The sequence below is a fragment of the Ptychodera flava genome, chromosome 17 (genome assembly GCF_041260155.1).
Source record: "Ptychodera flava strain L36383 chromosome 17, AS_Pfla_20210202, whole genome shotgun sequence".
Classification (NCBI taxonomy): domain Eukaryota; kingdom Metazoa; phylum Hemichordata; class Enteropneusta; family Ptychoderidae; genus Ptychodera; species Ptychodera flava.
The window spans coordinates 6,466,435-6,483,799 of NC_091944.1; the positions used below are offsets into that span (position 1 = coordinate 6,466,435).

Genomic DNA, 17,365 nt, shown 5'->3' on the forward strand with positions numbered 1-17,365 from the left:
GATGCGAGGTATAATGATATTCAAATATGCAGATTACATTAATGAGCATTGTTTCGGTATTAAAATTCTATGCTAATGACCCTTAATCAATGTAGAATATTCATGTACCTCGGATCTTGCATTGTATACAGGTCAGGCGTTATAATTGGGTATTGTTTATAAACTTATGCCATGGACAAGTGTATCTCACTAAACCAGATTGCGAGCCACTGGGGTAGGCAGAATGGTGGGAACGAAATTCTTAGTGTGAAATCAACGGAAATATTAAAGGTACGGTAAAAAATTGTCAGTTTTACTTTCATATCCAAATACGTATGAAGACCTGTGCAGTTTGGCATGTCGTATTGTTTATCCCCTTACAGCAGATTTGTAGAGTGAAAACGTTATAATAGCATTATTGTTTTGTGTTTATTTTAAGAAAGCAACGCCGCTCTGTTGTATCTTCGGTCCGCTGGGATTTGGAACGGTATTTCTCGATCGGGGTCTGTTGTTGCGGCGTTGAATGCAAAATCGATTCAACACGTGGACGGCCATGACCGTACTGTACCTCAAAGCCGATTTTCCCCCTCAACGCTTTTGTTCTAAATCAAAAAGAATTGGTGCAGCAGTGAAAACACACAACAGAATAGCTTGATAAAGATTTGCGAATTAGCTTGCCACGGTAAGCCTTTAGCTGGAATTAGACCGAGCGATAACAGCATCAAAGTGCCCGCAATTAACTGTTACATAAAGGACACTGCCGCGATCGGCGTCCTCCGCAATTTTCAGTACACAAAAGAAAGGCACATGAATTCGTTCCGTACTGTAGCATTGTTTTCGATGAATCAATTCACAGTCTGTTTTCTTAATTTTTATTCATAGAAACACCTTAAGGAGATGCGTCGGCGTTAAAAAAATTCGCGATTTAGACTATTTATCTTAATATGTATTTAAATAACTTGCTGCGGATAATTGTACGTTATTTATAAGGCACAGTTATTAAGAACTTTATCACAACAGGGTTTCAACAGTCACAAAACAAATTAGGCCAGGGTATAATTAAATCCTTTGTTTTGATTCCACTCAAATTTTGAAAAGTAAGCGGGTAAGCGATTCAAAACACACACAGAAAATTTTACACACGCAAGTCTTTTATCTACTTGTTTCCATGTAAAATGAATGCCCATTCAAGAATCAAAACAGAAACTTCTATTTAGCCTTCATAATTTACACTACCGTGTGGCGTTCTGCAATCATGCAGGCGTTTTAAATACATTTTGCAAAATGTGCAAACAAAGATCTGTAGGTAGAAAAACTATACGGTAGAGTCCTATTCAGATACACCATGTTTGGTTTTTTGTGAAACCCCCAAAAACCTTTGCGCGCGGAATCGCAAAACAATGCAATTACTTTGGTCTGATTTGAATATCTATGAAATTCGCACGAAGTTTCCTGTCAGTACAAGCAGGAAATACCTACCTTCAAACAATCCGCATGAATTTGAAAAAAAATGGACTGTAGACACGAGGAAAAAAGTACAGAAAAGAGAAAAGTCAACCCCTGTGATGATACCTATCGCCCCTTGCCATCTGAGAAACCTCGAAAGTAAAAAAAAAATTGTAGAAAATGCAACAAATTAAACGTTGATTAAAAAGGCCTGACAAATATCAAGTCCAATGCCTTAACGACTCTGTTGAATGCTTTTGAAAATTGGTGTTATCAAACAGAGTAAATTATCCTCATTAATTTGTGAGAATCATTTGTCTGTTGTTTGATTTCATCCGTTTAAAGTTGGACACAAGAGAAATAATTAAAATAAATTTTGTCATTCGGGTTATTGGGAGATATCTTATATTGATACGTGTAAAGGTGTCGTGCTTTCAAGATAAGCGTTGTCTAAGTGCGTCTATTTGTTTTCTTGAGCCTACGTGAAGCTAGTTCTCAAAACTGCGCCCCCAACTGTCAGTTCCCTCGCCCACTTAAAGTGCCGCTTCCACGATTGATCAGATCGACCTTCGGAAGGTCAAGCCAGTTTGAGGGCATTCAGTAATTCTACATATACCTCTTGTGTGTGTTTTATCGCCTCTATTGCATATATTTGTGAGCAACAAAACCACACTTGGTGCCGAAATTATCTAAATAACCTGCAGACACACTGTGGCTCAGTAGAAGGAATTATCTCAAAAAACTACTATGAATAAATGAATGGATGCATGTACCTATGTGTGTGTTTATTATTTATTTATTTATTTATTACAGGATCAGTGCAAAACTCCCAGATTCGCGATACTGAAATCCCACGCGCAGTTCTTTTGCCAATTCCTAGCGACGTGCAAGTTCACGACGTCGAACTGAAGACTTGACAAGGCTAGGAAACCAATGTGACCATGTGATGATTTTTACGCCAAATTTCCATGGCAGGCAAATTTTATATATCCTGAAATCTGCCAAAGAGATATATAAGCGAAGTTGTCTTTTATACTGTTTAACTGAAATTACGGAGGGGCTTTGGTCGGCAAAGTGGAACACATTTTTTAAAAATTGTTATTGTAACGCGATGTTTGTGATTTATAATTTAATATGTCATCAGTTGAATCTGAGTCTCCAGATATCGAATAATTGTTCAGAAATCAACTTGAACAATGTGAATGATCATAAGGCTAAATATTGCTGTGTAGCCTTGGTGACAGTGCAATGCGTTGTTGTCTTAATTGCGTTCAAACCCTTTCATGGCTAAGATATTCAAGCCAAATTCTTTGTTTCGCAACCGCTCCAAAGTTCGAAACGTAAGGGTCGTCGGTCATAAAAGCTGACCAACCAGAAACGTAATTCTTCAGTTAGATGTCAATCTTCCCCCTCAAAGCGGAACTCAAGGGTGCGACATTGGTTTCAGAAAAACTGTGTTGTTGTTTATTTCTGGAGAATACCAACCAACCGGTCTTGAGCGCGCACCAGTTGTGCAAAATATATATACATGAATGTAGAGTAACAAACTTTATATCTAGCTGTTTTTACCGTTCCAAGTAGTCTATATTCTTCTATTAGAGTTCAAATTATATATTTAGGTTGAAATTTGTGTCCCATTTTTTTCTCGGTGAATGTAGAGATAGTACTGCATCGGAGCAGTGATCACAATCAGTTGAGTCCACACGTTTAAAACCTCACATGAATACGTGTTCCCTGTGAATATAGTCATTCTTTCTCTTCCTTCGAGTTTCTCTTCGTATTTGTTATGGTTTCACGGTTTTTTTAATTTAAAGTTTTGGTTACACCAGAGGTCTTACTGCGATTTTGACGCACACAAAACGAATTTGGATTTCACCCTTCCCACAGAAACACAGGGATTACGTTTCTAGTGTGCCTGCTTTTATGATCAACGGTCTCTTAGCAGGTAGCGAATCAAAAATATCAAAAACAAATTTTACACAGCGCAATGGTTACATTTACTTGATTGTTTCCATGTAACGTAAGTGCCTATTCAAGAATCATAGCATCAACTGTTTCCACCTCCATAATTTATAATATCGTGTGGGCTGTGGCATCCTGCGAGCATGCAGGCGTCATAAATATATTTTACATTTGTAAACAAAGGTCTGTAGGCAGGAAAGCTACACTGTAAAGTCTTATTCAAATACACAGGGTTTTTTCGTCAAAAATACTCCAAAAAACGTTTGCAAAAAAATTTTCTGATGGCCTCATAATGAAGGAATGAATAAAAATGAATCCTTGCAGGATTCTCGAGTTATGCGCCGTTCCATTCACTTTGTTGAGGGTTTTGCAAGTGTTCTCAGTTTCGGCATGGATTCGGTGTTGGGAATGTAAGACGGATGGATTCCGGGAGAGACGGTCCGATAGGCATCTACAAAGTGGAAATATGCATGTTTTTCTTGCCTTTACAACGATGGTTTCCCTGAGAAGTCCAGATGTAATGACGTGTATTGAAAGCTAGAAAAAGGTGAGGTTATGTTTCCTCGCTCACGGGGAGTGGAAGGTCAACTTAAAAAAGTCACGTGACTGCCTCTTCATTGAGATATTTTCAGACCTCTTTTAAAAGGCCGATATATCATTTTATTTTGTAAATCGCCAAATATTCATCAATCAAAGACATCAAAATGGTCTTTGTTCGCTGTGATCATCCGAAGCTGACTGACTATTTTTCTTCAGGGACACCCGAGGACACCAATGAAAACTAGTTTTTCAGATAACCCACTGAGATCGATGGGTCTTTTCACTGATGTGACATACGGGTAGTATCAGTCGTCACCACTTTCTTGTGAACACACAAACTGCGCTTCGTCCGCCATGCTCATCGAATGCGACGCCCTCTTGTGACAGGACTTCGACAAGTTGCGACTTCCAGGAGTGACCGTGTGACGTAAACAAAGTCGGTCAACGCTCATACACTCTCCACAATAGTTTGTGTATAGTATTTCCAGTCTCTCTTCAAAGAAACAGAACCCACAAAACAAACACAAAACTCAAAACATGCACAACGAAAAGATCAAAGCTTTTCAAACACATATTTGTGAAAACTTTCAGTTTTTTTAATATTAAGGTTTTTCAAACCTGTACATTTTTTACAACGTAAGTTTTCTTTCAGTGTTCCGACAGAGAAACTTGCATAGTTAATGAGCGGTTTCAATGCATCGATGTGTCAGTTCAAAATGAGTGTATACCGATTGAGTGAACGTGCAACAGGAAAACGCGATTTCGTTCCTTAAAGAATATTGCAAAACCTGACGGAGAGGCCGCCAAGTCGGTAAACCTGCAGCAACAAGTCATATTGATGACGCAGACTATTAAGTACTCTGCAAAGAGTTGAAATAACCGTATTTCTGGAAAAGTCAAAAACATGCCGGTACCCTGGTTCCGTGAAACGTAGCCACATACAGGCACATAACAATGCTTGACTGAAATAAAAGTCTCAAAAAAAAATTGGACGATAGCAAGTTTAGAGTTGTTGAACAAGATAAAACTAATCCTGGTTGTTGATTTAGCTCAAAACGTTTTCTGAAATTCGTTATTTTGGCAAATATTGAAACGAAACATGAAAAACTACGACACAAATAATAAATATTAAGCTATATAACATTTCTCAACATAAAAACTTTGTCAATTTTATACATACAAAAAGCAATGTTAAACTCGTGAACACACAAGGCACTTTTATGCCAGCTGCAGTACAAAAACGTAATATATATTATAAAAGTATCAAAATATAGAGATCGTTTTAAACATTTTGTTGGTCTTAGTGGCAAGTTACTGTTCAGCTATATACTTGTTTTGTGATAGCAGTGTTCTTTGGCTGGTTCGGGTCTCATTTTGAGACAAGTTCGCACCTGTCCGTGGTCTTTAAGTTCTGTAGCTGGCTTAGGTGGAGAGTTCTGTCCTTTTTTTCAACGTTGTGACCGAGTCAGTAACGCTGTACCACGCCGCACCATATCTTGCGAATGACATGTCCTATGGAGAGCGTAGAAGGCGGAAGTATTTTTTCGCTTTACAAGCTCTCTTTCCTTCTCCCGCACTCTGAAAAATGGTGGGTAAAGAGCTCGGGCTTCGCGTGGGTCGACAATTCGAACATGGGACGGGGTCTGATGGCTGTTATGTTTTTTGTCTACATTTCGCAATATCACATATCAGATACAGTCCCTGGATATCTTGAGCATTTCTCAGTTTCAAGTCTCTTTCAAAACGCGGTTTCTTTCTTACACAGACACCTCATGGCTCAGTACACTGTCTGTCTATCTAATACACAATTTCTGTACCCCATGGCCTGTATGGTTTTGACAATATAGCGGTGTGTGACGATGTATTCGGACTGAAGCCGTTCGGGGACAGTACTGGCAGGGCGTTGATTGACACAGGAAACTGCGTGTGAACGGTCGGCATTGAAGATATTAGGGGTGGCGAAATTTGAGCAATGTTGCTACTGGTCACAACCGTTGGTGCAACCGTGGCCGGCAGCCGCAAGTGGCAGGATGTCGGGAGGGTGGCAGAGTCCCCCTGGCTGTTCATGACCTGCTGTCGGCTGCCGGGCTCGGACGTGATCGGCGCTACTGGTTGCAGTGACATGTGACCTTCTCCGTGCGAGTTTTGCTGACTGATGACCGTGGTCGGCGGGAACTGACTGTGATGGGATGACACGTTGTTCCAAGCTTGTCTCCTCTGCGCCTCTTGCTGCGCCGAGTAACACTGGAGGTGGCTCATCAGCCTCAGTCGCAAAGGATCTTGGATGTCCAGGCCCTCGACCGTGACAAGGTAGCGGGCGACTTCGGCGGCACACTCCCGGAATCCGAGCGAGCGATAGTCCATAGCGTATGCATGGGCATCGCCGTATGGGTGGAACGAACCATCGATACCTGAAATACGATAAGTAAAACGTCTATGAAGTATTTATTCCGCAAATTAACAAGTTTGCAATGGTTTCGATCTTTACGAACATGCTATAATTAAAGGAAAAGTGAAAATGAACTTGATAATTGAATGTTTCTTTTGTAAACAAGGCCAGACAGTCATGACAAGCAAGTCATTTGTTGACCATGAACAAAACACTTGATTTCCACAGCAAGATTCATTTCGCTGCATCTGAGCCATTTTCGAAACGACTTTCGAAATGTTGATCGAATTTTTTTCGTAATTTCATATGCCACAGATAAAATGTTAAAATCGCTATACCCACAACTTAAGGCTTCTGAACAAACAAAGATCGACAAACATGTCTGTTCTGAACAGTAACTTCACAATTATCGTTGAATGTTTTTGGCTAAGTCGCTGTGGTTACACTTTTCAGTACATAAATATTGGGTGTTTTCTGCGGCAATCAAATCGCCTGACACTAGGGACCCATTTTTCATTGCTTTTCCGCAGTCCTACAAAACAAGTTAGTAGGCATAATATTATAGTTTAGCCCCTCTCATTTTAATGCCACTTCTCCCTACAAAAGGAGGGACAATGGTACGTTCGGGCCTCCGGGGCAAGCCTAATCCTTGTGTAGGCAGGTGCCAGGTCGAGCTGCGCGCGCATGCATGAATACAGAAAATCGCAACCGATGATCGAAGTTTATTGAGCTTGATTTTTAAGGGGGTCTCTTAGGTTCTATGCTCGCTACTTGCCCGGCTACAAATGTTTCCTGTCCGTGGGTTGAGCACTTCGGTGCACGAAAGCAGCGGGGAAGGATAAGACGGGACGTGTGTAACAAGTAGCCAAAACACGAGCTATTCATGTAATTAGGCTGTGTGGTCATGAATGGGTGTAGTATTATCCCCCTCGGCATAAAAGGGCGCAGAATGAATATACAATGAACGATATCAACAGTACCATGTCATCTACACATTGATGGCTAATTGCTCGTTGCCTATTCACTCAACAGGCCTGCGTGTTTCAGCGTATTGTTTCATGCATTTTCCCACGCCCGCAGAAGCCACCTAAACGACAAGAACCTGCACGCAGCCTGTCGTCAACCGTTCACTTTGACGGTACCCCTGTGTATAATTCACAACAAGTCAACCGTGCAGACAGCGAGGGACGTGCGTCAATCACGGACCAAGAGAAAAACAAGGGGGAGCCTACGGATAAAACTTGAAAACGTGAGAATATAGATACCTTTTGCGTGTAGTAACTTCAAATGGTCTACCGTCATCTGCAAGATTTCGGCTTTTTCCAACTTCGCAGAACCCTGGGAAAAAATGGACAAGATTATAGTATTTTTATCTCCAGAACTTACGAAGACACTGCGTGCTGTAACACTGGTTTTCTTGGTAGATTCACCGTCAGTTTTTAAGCATTTTTTGTTCAAAATTTTCATCTCGCTGAACGCGACCATGTCGGGCGGTTTTCAATTAAAATGTACAACCTGCATGATATATAATGCACTGAGCACTTCCATGGTCACAAATAAAAGCAAGCGTGTCATCGTATTGGCCGCACCACAAACAGTGTACATATGTAACGGCTTCATTTGTAACTCATTGGCAATGCAGTGAGACATTTCACAGTCCCAATCAAGCTCCATACAATAGCAAAGGTCGTCTTTTCTCTTACCTGTTTTTCAAATGCAGCTGGAACCAGACGTCGGAGTTCCGATAGACTATTGTTAATTCTATCTCGCCGCCTCTTCTCAATAATCTGTTGTTAAAGTAGGAAACTTATTTCAAACCTCTACACGTCAAGGGTATCATATCAAAACATGGCTATTGGCGCCGTCCTAAAATATTGCTAATTACATATCGTCGGATGCTGGATAAAACATACAAAATGAATTTAGAAATAGATATTATGAGTATTATTTTAATTGTTTGTTTTTATTTTATTTGTTTACGTAATAACCACAAACACCCCCCTCCGGGGACGATGCGGAGTCTTAGGATAACCTTTCACATTGGCCTTACAATCACTTCCTGGTTCAACAGCTGATGGAGTACACTTTTAAAATACGCGGGAGGTTAGAATGCAAAAGATGGGAAGGTAAAAATACCGGACGTTTTGTTTGTCTTCAGTGCATGCATTCTGGCGATTTCAACGTGAAGTCACTCAGTGCCAGTGATGACGGCAATAACGAATACTGTCAAAGTCGTCAGTCACTGCATTCCAAGCCGATATGGTATGCAATAGAAATCTACACATCTCTGCATCCACCGTCAAGGAATACGCATTTCACCCAATGAACCGCAAAGTAAACACACTTTGCGGAGACGAATCCAAAATCTTAAAAAGTGGGGTTTTTGGATGGACTTCATGAAAAATTAACAGATAAATGCAGAAACAAAGTTGATAATGATAATAAAATTGAAACTCACCCCGCGTCTTTTCTTACGAGTTGCCATCGGACAAGACTGGCTCGGCGAGCTGCGAAGATACAAGACGGAAAGCGATCACAATAAGTCACACGCGCACCCATTAACATCAGAGTATTTAAACTCGTCTTAGGGCGTTTAGACACGTGTCAGGCAAATAGCAAGGAAACCCCTGAAAACTTCACCAATAACAAACTATTTCCGTACCTCTTGTTCATTTCATCGAATATGTCGTCGCTTTCAGTTTCGCTGAAATTTCGCTTCATGTTTTCCCTTTGCGTTTAAAAATAAGCACTGCACTGGTTAGGAGTAATAGGAATGTACGTCTTCACTCTGGGATGCTCCTCGCCAAAATGCTGACACTCGTTCCCACGCTTGCAGCTCAATAAAAATCTTGGAGTGTGTGAAATTCACTCCTACCCAGCGGGAGAACACCGGTGATTGACAGGTCATTTGCTGGTCGACATGCAATTTTCTTAATTTCACGCGCCATGATTGGTTCACGCATGACCAGGTGATCCGTCAGCCAGCTGACAGTTTCAAGAGAACCCTGAACGACTGTCCATATGGTCGCGTGCCATTCTTTCAGGACTGTGGTAATTATTAACTGCGAGAGGGGTGTGTGGCGCATGAGAATTTGTGTGCATTTTTCAACCCGATCTCGTCCTCGAATAAACGGATAATTTTGCAGCCAAGATTGCTTCAGACAATTAACAGAAGATTCCGATAAAACCGTTATATTCATAGTGAGAACAACATGCGCAAAGCGCTTTGTGTAATAGTCGCCAGCGCCAATAGAGTACCCTCCTAAAAATCAAGTGGTCCAGACGAGGGTATGGGTGTCTCGAAACCGCACGATCTCTAATAGACGCGCGGCATGCACGCGTACTATCGTGGGAAACTACACAGCTTTTGAGAATTAGCCAATGACATGATCGCAGAGGCACTTTTTGTTTGACAAGTACTTTTCGCTTCACCGACCACTGGTCCGATTTTACCGTGTGAACGTCTTAGAGAGGCCTAAAAACCGACGGAGTTTTGCCAGATTTGCTAATCTTTGCAAACAACAAGGCCACAGACACCCTGCGATTAAACGAGCTCACACAATACCCGATTTTCTCCGGCCAGAAAATTCATTAACTCGGCCCTGCACGGATTTTATTGAAAATATGCCAAGCATGAAATCTGAACCGCCGAAATCGTACCAATCCGACCTTATTTTTAACTCAGCTGCCCTAACATAGGCTAGAGCAACATATCTTCTTGCGTTCTGAGCGGTTTCTAGCGCGAATCGGGTGACAGATTGGTTGAAATCACTGTATTTTCGTCGGTCCAAAATGTTCCCACGGTCGACTGTTTGTTTATTTATTTTTAGCTCCTTGGCCCAAACACACGTGACAGTATTACTCGTAATTGCTCACAGGCGTCTGTACGTCATTGGGTGAGACGGACGATGGGCTAGTGTATCACTCTCGTAGCTGATCCCGAGTCGTGTGCGTGCATAATTTCGTGCAGACGCTCAAAATGCCCAACTCAGCTGGTCTCGAAAATTAGCCGACAGGCGAAGTTGTAGCTCCTGTAGCGGCAATGGAGCCCGATTAGCGCCCATCGTGGCGATATTGCTTCCACAGCGATCGACTAATCTAGGGGTATTGCTGGACCAGACACCGTCTCGCTTGACAATGCAAGGGGCGTTGCCAAAGCCAAGAACACATAAAAACACTATGACTTAGTGTATGACTCGTACTCGACTTGTCTTTCATTTGTAAATCATCTTGATTGTCACCTATAATTGATAGAGTGACAGAGGCCGTTCAAAACCGAGTGACATCATCTCCTCTTGCCGTGGACGGTTGGTCACACAGCAGCCCTGAGTCCACAACCGTGCACGGGCTGCGCTGTGGCAAGGCAACCAGCGCTACCTCAAAAAATGACTGCAAAACAAGACAGGAGACGGGGACCCACTTGAACGAATCTCCAACTTTCTAAATGTACTTTCCGGCCGACTGCCATATGCACGCTATCTAACGTTCCGCTATTGATAATCCGCAAAGCGTGTCAATTCGTCTGTCGATAGTTCTCACTATCACAACAAAACCAAACAGAATGCTTTTACATAATAATCAAAGCAGAACGGTGCAAGGCAATAGAGCAGTCTTTTAAGAATTTTAAACAAAAGCGACTCCCGGTTTCACATCTCCTGTCCGTGCTGTTTACATTTCAATTTGCATAAAAATATTTTTCGTGGTCAGTCGTGGGGATTTGCTGATATGAGTCAACACTCATGCTCAACAAATCTGAAATGATGAACGGTAAAACCTGATGGTGCATGGCAGCATCGGATAATGCTCAAGTAGCACAAGAATTTGTTGTAATGTCTCAAGTATCCGCCTGCAAAACAGGGTTTCATTTCTTTAATTGGGGTTTTAAATTTAATGACTGTGATGGGCATAGGGTAGAGTCATATTAAATGTCTTCTCTCTAGCGTTTAATTTGCTTTCTAATTTTATTCCGGTCTCATTAGCGTCATATCGAGGACAGAAACATTCCATTCTCAAAAATAGTTCTTTCTGTACAGTCAGCATCGCCTAATTCGATGGATATCACCATTAATAATGTTATAACAATGTTTATGTACTTCCTTGTACTTCTTTTGGTTTCTCTTCTGTCAATTTATTTTATTATAGAGAGATGATGGCCGTGTTATGTTTGGTTTTCCTTGCTACCGCCCCCACCGCGATCTTCTACACAAAATACTAACAGTACAGACCTTGTGAAAATCGGAAAGAAATAGCGCGAAAAATGTTTAGCCCGAGTGTTTGACTACTGCCCCTGTACGCTCCAAGGTTCAGCTATTGCCGATGTACGGTTGCCTGGCAACCAAGGAAGTCGACGTGCGCCACGTTTGACCAGACGCACGGCTGCAGGGTCCGTGTTGACTTTTTGAAAGAGTTGGCCCGAGGTGGTTGAAGCTCGGGACAGAGCACGCGCGCCGTGTGCTGTTTAGCGAGCGGCTGTGGTTTATCTCTTATCTGGGTTACACTGATCTAATGAAAACAATTGATTAGACTCTGGGACTGCTGCCGCGGCAGTGTGTACCCAAGTCTTTACACGCACGGCCGGTTCTAAGTGTACACAAGGTGGTTGTGTAAACAATCATGGCTTGCGAACGCCAGTCAACGTACCTCGTTATCTCTAGCATCAAACAAATTAGACAAGATAAGATAAGATAACGCTTTGGGGAAAACGCGCCAGGAGTAATTATGTATTTCTAAAGTTAATCCCCGGTTAACGGTGTGATATTTTGTCTTCAGGTTTCACTGAGATTACGCAAGTTTGTGTCACACTGGCACAAACCAGTAACAATTGAGTCCCTAGTGAGCGTCTGACCGTCTGAGGGATAAACTTACTGTGAAAGGTATTCGAGGCTTTATTTTGCGAGTATATCTAGCCAATGACTCGTTGGCAAGTTAAAGAGTGTTGGCGTCTTCGCTCCACTGCGTTGCAAATAGCTTAATACTTGAACGGAAATTTTCTTGCAGGCGCTGAGGAAATTGGCGCAACCGTGGTGCAGACGTCCTCTGAAAATAAAACTCCCATTGCTTAGGTTGCAGCGGCGCGTGTGGCATCTCTATTTTGAGTGGACAAAATGGAGCAGTATTTATTTCTGGCGAAGCTATCGCTTCTCCGATTCAGCGATATTTTGCAATGACTATAGGACACCTAGTGTTATCAGATGATTTATAAATATCGTTGGGCTGTGATATGCTGAAGATTAAAGGCCAGAGTTTAAAACATCGGGCGTCGTTCAACAATTACATGTGTCTGCGCGCTGGGCCACTGCAGCCAATCGCCTTGCAGAAAGACGTGTACCCCATTACACCAACGGTATTTTCCCACACCGGACAGCGCTTGCTGTAACTATATCGCCGTGCGAACGACGTTAAGGTTGCCGCTCTTGAAATTTAAGATCCCTGTCAGACTGGCAATCCTATGCCCTCCCTCGGAGCGCGAACTCGCGCAGAAATGTGGTCGACTACTCCTGTACAAGCGAATTAGATAACACCGGGTCAACAGTGGTAACACGGCATATGGAAGAACCATCAAAACTTCATCACAAACGTAGGAGAAAGAAATCATTTATCTCATCCTCTTCGGCATTCGCACGCTGTCATGATAATAAGAAACAGCCGTAACGGGCAAAGACATTGGCACAATATTAATTGACTCTCATGACTCAGTGAACCGACCGTGCGGGGATGAGGAGCTGACGTTCTCACCGCGCGGTTGTCTGTACTTAGGCTGTCATCGTGGACATGTGTGGTTCAATGTTTACGAATTAGTCGCCACGCGACAACACCTTTCATATCACAAGCCCGACACGCACGCGCGCCAGTAGAAGGTCTAGATTGCGTTGTGATGCAAAAGCTACAATGCCAGCAGTCGCGGCTAAAAGCAGTGGAACCCAGACGTGGCTAGACTCAGTCGACCGCTGCCGTCGCCAGATCGGACCCCTAATGTCTTAAAAACTTAAATCTGTCTACATTGGGTTTTTTTGGTATAGTTTTAACTAGCCTTCCACTCACTGTTATCTTGCTCCTTAGAGTCATCTTCCGTTTCGCTTTGGCCTCGGCAAACCCGAGAAAACAAGTAATTTGAAACGTAGCATAATAAATGATCATCGAATTTCTTCCCAAAATATTAGAGACCAAACTTCAGTCGAATATGTTTGAACATGTTTCACGTATTTACCCCCAAAATATACTCCATCGTGTCATAAGTAGAATATGTCTTGATTTTAGAAAGTCCCTGTCACAGTACTGACCAATCGGGGAAATATTTTATGATTTTATCATCACCACTGTCAGCGAAACTAAAATTTGCTTATGAGGACAGCGTGCGGTTCTGAAAAAAAAGTTATTCCCGGCAGCAAATGAGATTGCTCCGCTCATTATCTGTAGAAACGCTTAGTTCATTAAATTGTTTTTGATTGGCGGATGGACTGTGACGGAGGGCTCATTCAAAAACGGGAGAAGACCACACTCAAGTTTTCCCAAGCGAGTGAACAACAAGCGCTCTCGTGGGACCCCTTAGATTTCAAGTCGACTTATCCGATGACGTCACGACTTTTATTGATACCCTCCGAACAAATGGGGCCTGAGTAATTGTATTTCGATTTCTGAAACAGCCTTTTTGACAATTCCCACACCCGACCACTCAACCCGATTTCTAAAACCTATCTTTTTTGAAGATTCACACACTCGGCTACTCAACCCATTATTGGAGTTGAAAACTCTTGTTTCCAAATGCAGGTTTCAGGGTAAGAGACGCGATTCACGATAGCTGACCACGTAAACAATGGCTAATCTATGAAATACGAGAATGATTTTCGCACTTGTACGTATACTAATACTTCATAAAGAGGCTCCCGCTCTTGAGCTTTTAGGTGCGTCCTTTCTGAGTTTTATAGTGGGTGCAAGATATCGGAAACGTATTATTACGAAGTCCGTCATTCACCGGCCAACAAACAAGAAAATCTCCACAGCAGTTTCATTGAAAAATGAGGTGGGACGGGATAATCTTGAAAGGAACGCGTCAATCTGCCATCGATCTGTTTAGGTGGGTCACAGTGCGGAAACATGTTGAAGTCCGACGTGTTGCCAATGTCATTAACACTTAGTTGAAAATGTCGTCTCTAGGGCGTGCATTGCACGCGGCACGCGTCATGCAATCACGGGCGAGATCCTGGCGCTGATAGCGGTATTCCGCTATGTGCCTTCCTAGAAATAAAGAGCTCGTGAAAAACAACAACGCCGTCGCGAACCGTTACCGCACTGTGAAAAGGTTAAAAAGCGGAAGTCTCACATCCTGGCCTGTCGGTAATAGCAATATCCCCCAGAACAATAAAGTTCACTGAGTCTTTATCCATTCCGCGGTGTTTTCCCTTGCTTACAATTATATTTCCTCGTGAACCAAATCTAGTTTGTTGAAAACCTCATAATTTCAGAACAGGTCACACACAACTTTGGGGTTTTTTCTGGTTCTGAGGAGGGGGTTAGTTGTGCTAGTGGCGAACTGGAACGTGCCTCACAATACATATTGCTTTTCGCTGTAACCTAGCAATAAACAATGCGCTGTGCACTGTCAAGGACTCAATTTGTCAAGCTAACTCGCAGCTGCCTTCGAATTTTCCCACACTCCCAGTGCCCCGATCGTATCACTTGGGGCACCCAGGAACGCCCGAAGAGGCGGGAAAAGTCAGCTGAGGGCCTGCGTCTATACTGCCATCTGACATTGGCGGCTTAAAAAGGAAACTGGATGCCCCCTCATATAGGTCTGCATTATAAGCTGGTTGGAACAAATCTCCAAAGAGTCGTTTTTTTAAAAAAATCGAATGTCACGACAGCCCTGTATCGAAGTGAATTCATATCGACTCTTTCGTTCGGTGTTGCAAATCTAATCTCTTTTCGCCAAGGATTTCGCTCGGAAAATTAAAGTTTCGAAAACTGGGGAAAACCATCCTTTTTCTCTTTTGCACTGTGCATGTTCCGAGCTCGTCCTTCAATTAAGCATTAAATTATACAGCATAAGTGTGTCTAAATACTGAATGTATGAGAAGAAAGCTAAGTATATATTAGCAATGATAAGTTCTATGTACGCACACGTGCAGGCAGGTGTCTTATATTCCCATTAAAGATTCCATTTTATTATGTCTAATAGGGGTGGCCGCTTTTCTTATGGGGTGAGAAAAATCCTACCGACCCGAGGCATTGAAGTCAGTGCTCTTTGTTCGGATGTGAACGGTGAACGGAAGAAATAAATACCTTACCCTGGTAACGATGCATTTTGAGTGCAAAGTTTTCGTCTACGACGCAAGGACGATTGGGGTTTTGGAAATTCACCCGCCCGAAAAGATATCGGGCGCACACCGCACGGACAATGGGACAGCTATGAGTGACGGCACGCAAAATAAAAAAGAGCGTGTGTACGCATTGTCTTCTGACTGTCCCAACGGTAGCGATAGACAATAAGAGTCTTTACAACGCATTGTGGCCCATATTTACTTTACAAATCTTTGGCCATTTGCCCTGATAGAACGAGTATTGTATATTTAGTGTCTGTAGTCATTGTTCACTGCATTTTCCCATGGAATAAAAATCGCCGTTGCTTACTGAGGTAGGAGATTTCCCTGTGCGCTCTCCCCTGTATCGAAAAAAAATACGCCTGCCCTTTGTTGGCACTGTGAAAGGCGATTCAAAGGCGGAATTTCAATGACTGTGTTGTTTTTTTGCTGAACTGAACTCGAAACTAGCCCATGAAACAAAATTGTTTCCTTTCCTTTTTAAAACGTATATTGTAAGGCCACCAGAATGACGCTCCAACGTGTTATAATATCAATGAGCAAGATTCGTTGTGAATTCAGTCTGTCTGGAGGGACTGTGTTGTCTTACTATGGTGGACGGGAGCAAGACACAATGCAATCGCCCTATAAAGTATGCCAGAAGCAAATGAAACCGAAGTATCAATCCTTCCATGAATCGCACTTTCTTCTTTCAAAATTTGCTAAAATGTTAAAAAATAACTTTCGCTTCTTGTTTTTTTTTTTAAAGAGAGGATCGTGCAGTCTTTTGATATTAGCACCTGAATGCCGAGCGCCAGTAGCAGCCGGTGTTCCCGCATTACAAACGAGCAACCTGGACACCTCGTCACGTTTTCCCCTTCGTTTAAATAGCAGAACTAAAATAAACTTGCGTGGCTTCAAAACAACCACGAAGGTTAAATGCTGCCACGGGATATGCACAGTTCGGCCTCTCAATTCCACTTGTTTTCATAGTATATGCCATCATTATACATCTAAAACTGCTGAAAACTAATGTCAATAAACAAAGAAAAGAGGAAAAATAAATTTCGCGAAATCGAAAACGGTAATAACGTGATCAGGGGCTCGTCAGACTTGTTTTAGAACTTTTGGCGGATAACTCCAGAAGAAGTGGCATAGTTTCCGTTATGTATTTCATAAACATAGAATAGAGTCGGGGACGGTGACATGTGACGGGAAGAAAAAAATGAACACTGTATACATCAAATATTTTGCTCCGGATTGGCGGCTTGAGTACGTCACACTCGCGATCGGGGCGTCCGCTACCACGGGTTTGTTTGTTTCATAATTGTAAACTGCGTGTGGTCACGTCCACTCTGTCATCCGGCTGGCAGCTTCCCTGTGAGAGATTGCGTAACACAATTGCACCTATACCTGAGCGTGCGACGCGCAACCCCCCCCCCCCCCCCCCACGGCAACACGCGCGCACGCACCAGTGCAAACGAATCCTCACGCTTAGGAACTATATGCTTACTTCCGCAGAAGGAAAAAAAAGTTGTAAAAGCTACACGACCTGATGTCTAGAGCGAGCTTTCTATCATAGTTTGATATTTATCGGGGCATTCGGTTGTGATGGGCAATCCACAGCGAGTTCTCAACGATCACATTGATGCCTTCGTCGCGTACGTAACCTGGGAGGTGGTGTTACCTTTCCATTTGAAAGAAGCAGTAGCCATCAACCATAACATTATCGGGGCTAATTTCCACGGTGCGC

The 17,365-nt window shown here is 42.6% G+C and overlaps 1 protein-coding gene across 1 annotated transcript; it reads right to left on the bottom strand.

Annotated features, from left to right (window-relative positions):
• Positions 1–4,501: 4,501 nt before the first annotated feature.
• On the bottom strand, positions 4,502–9,221 carry LOC139115261 (hairy/enhancer-of-split related with YRPW motif protein 1-like). Its single transcript, XM_070677256.1, has 5 exons — positions 8,979–9,221; positions 8,775–8,823; positions 8,020–8,103; positions 7,582–7,654; positions 4,502–6,338 (listed from the first exon to the last, which is right to left on the bottom strand). Exons 1-5 carry the CDS (start codon positions 9,035–9,037, stop codon positions 5,725–5,727), a joined length of 879 nt encoding a protein of 292 aa, XP_070533357.1. The 5' UTR covers positions 9,038–9,221; the 3' UTR covers positions 4,502–5,724.
• Positions 9,222–17,365: the final 8,144 nt, after the last annotated feature.

Excerpts from the sequence above, each read along its gene's own strand:
- LOC139115261 (XM_070677256.1), bottom strand. The coding sequence starts at position 9,037 with ATGAAGCGAAATTTCAGCGAAACTGAAAGCGACGACATATTCGATGAA. Across the intron at positions 8,104-8,774 it reads CTCGTAAGAAAAGACGCGGG|ATTATTGAGAAGAGGCGGCG; the intron begins GTGAGTTTCAAT and ends CTTTAACAACAG. Across the intron at positions 7,655-8,019 it reads CAGCTGCATTTGAAAAACAG|GGTTCTGCGAAGTTGGAAAA; the intron begins GTAAGAGAAAAG and ends ATTTTTTCCCAG.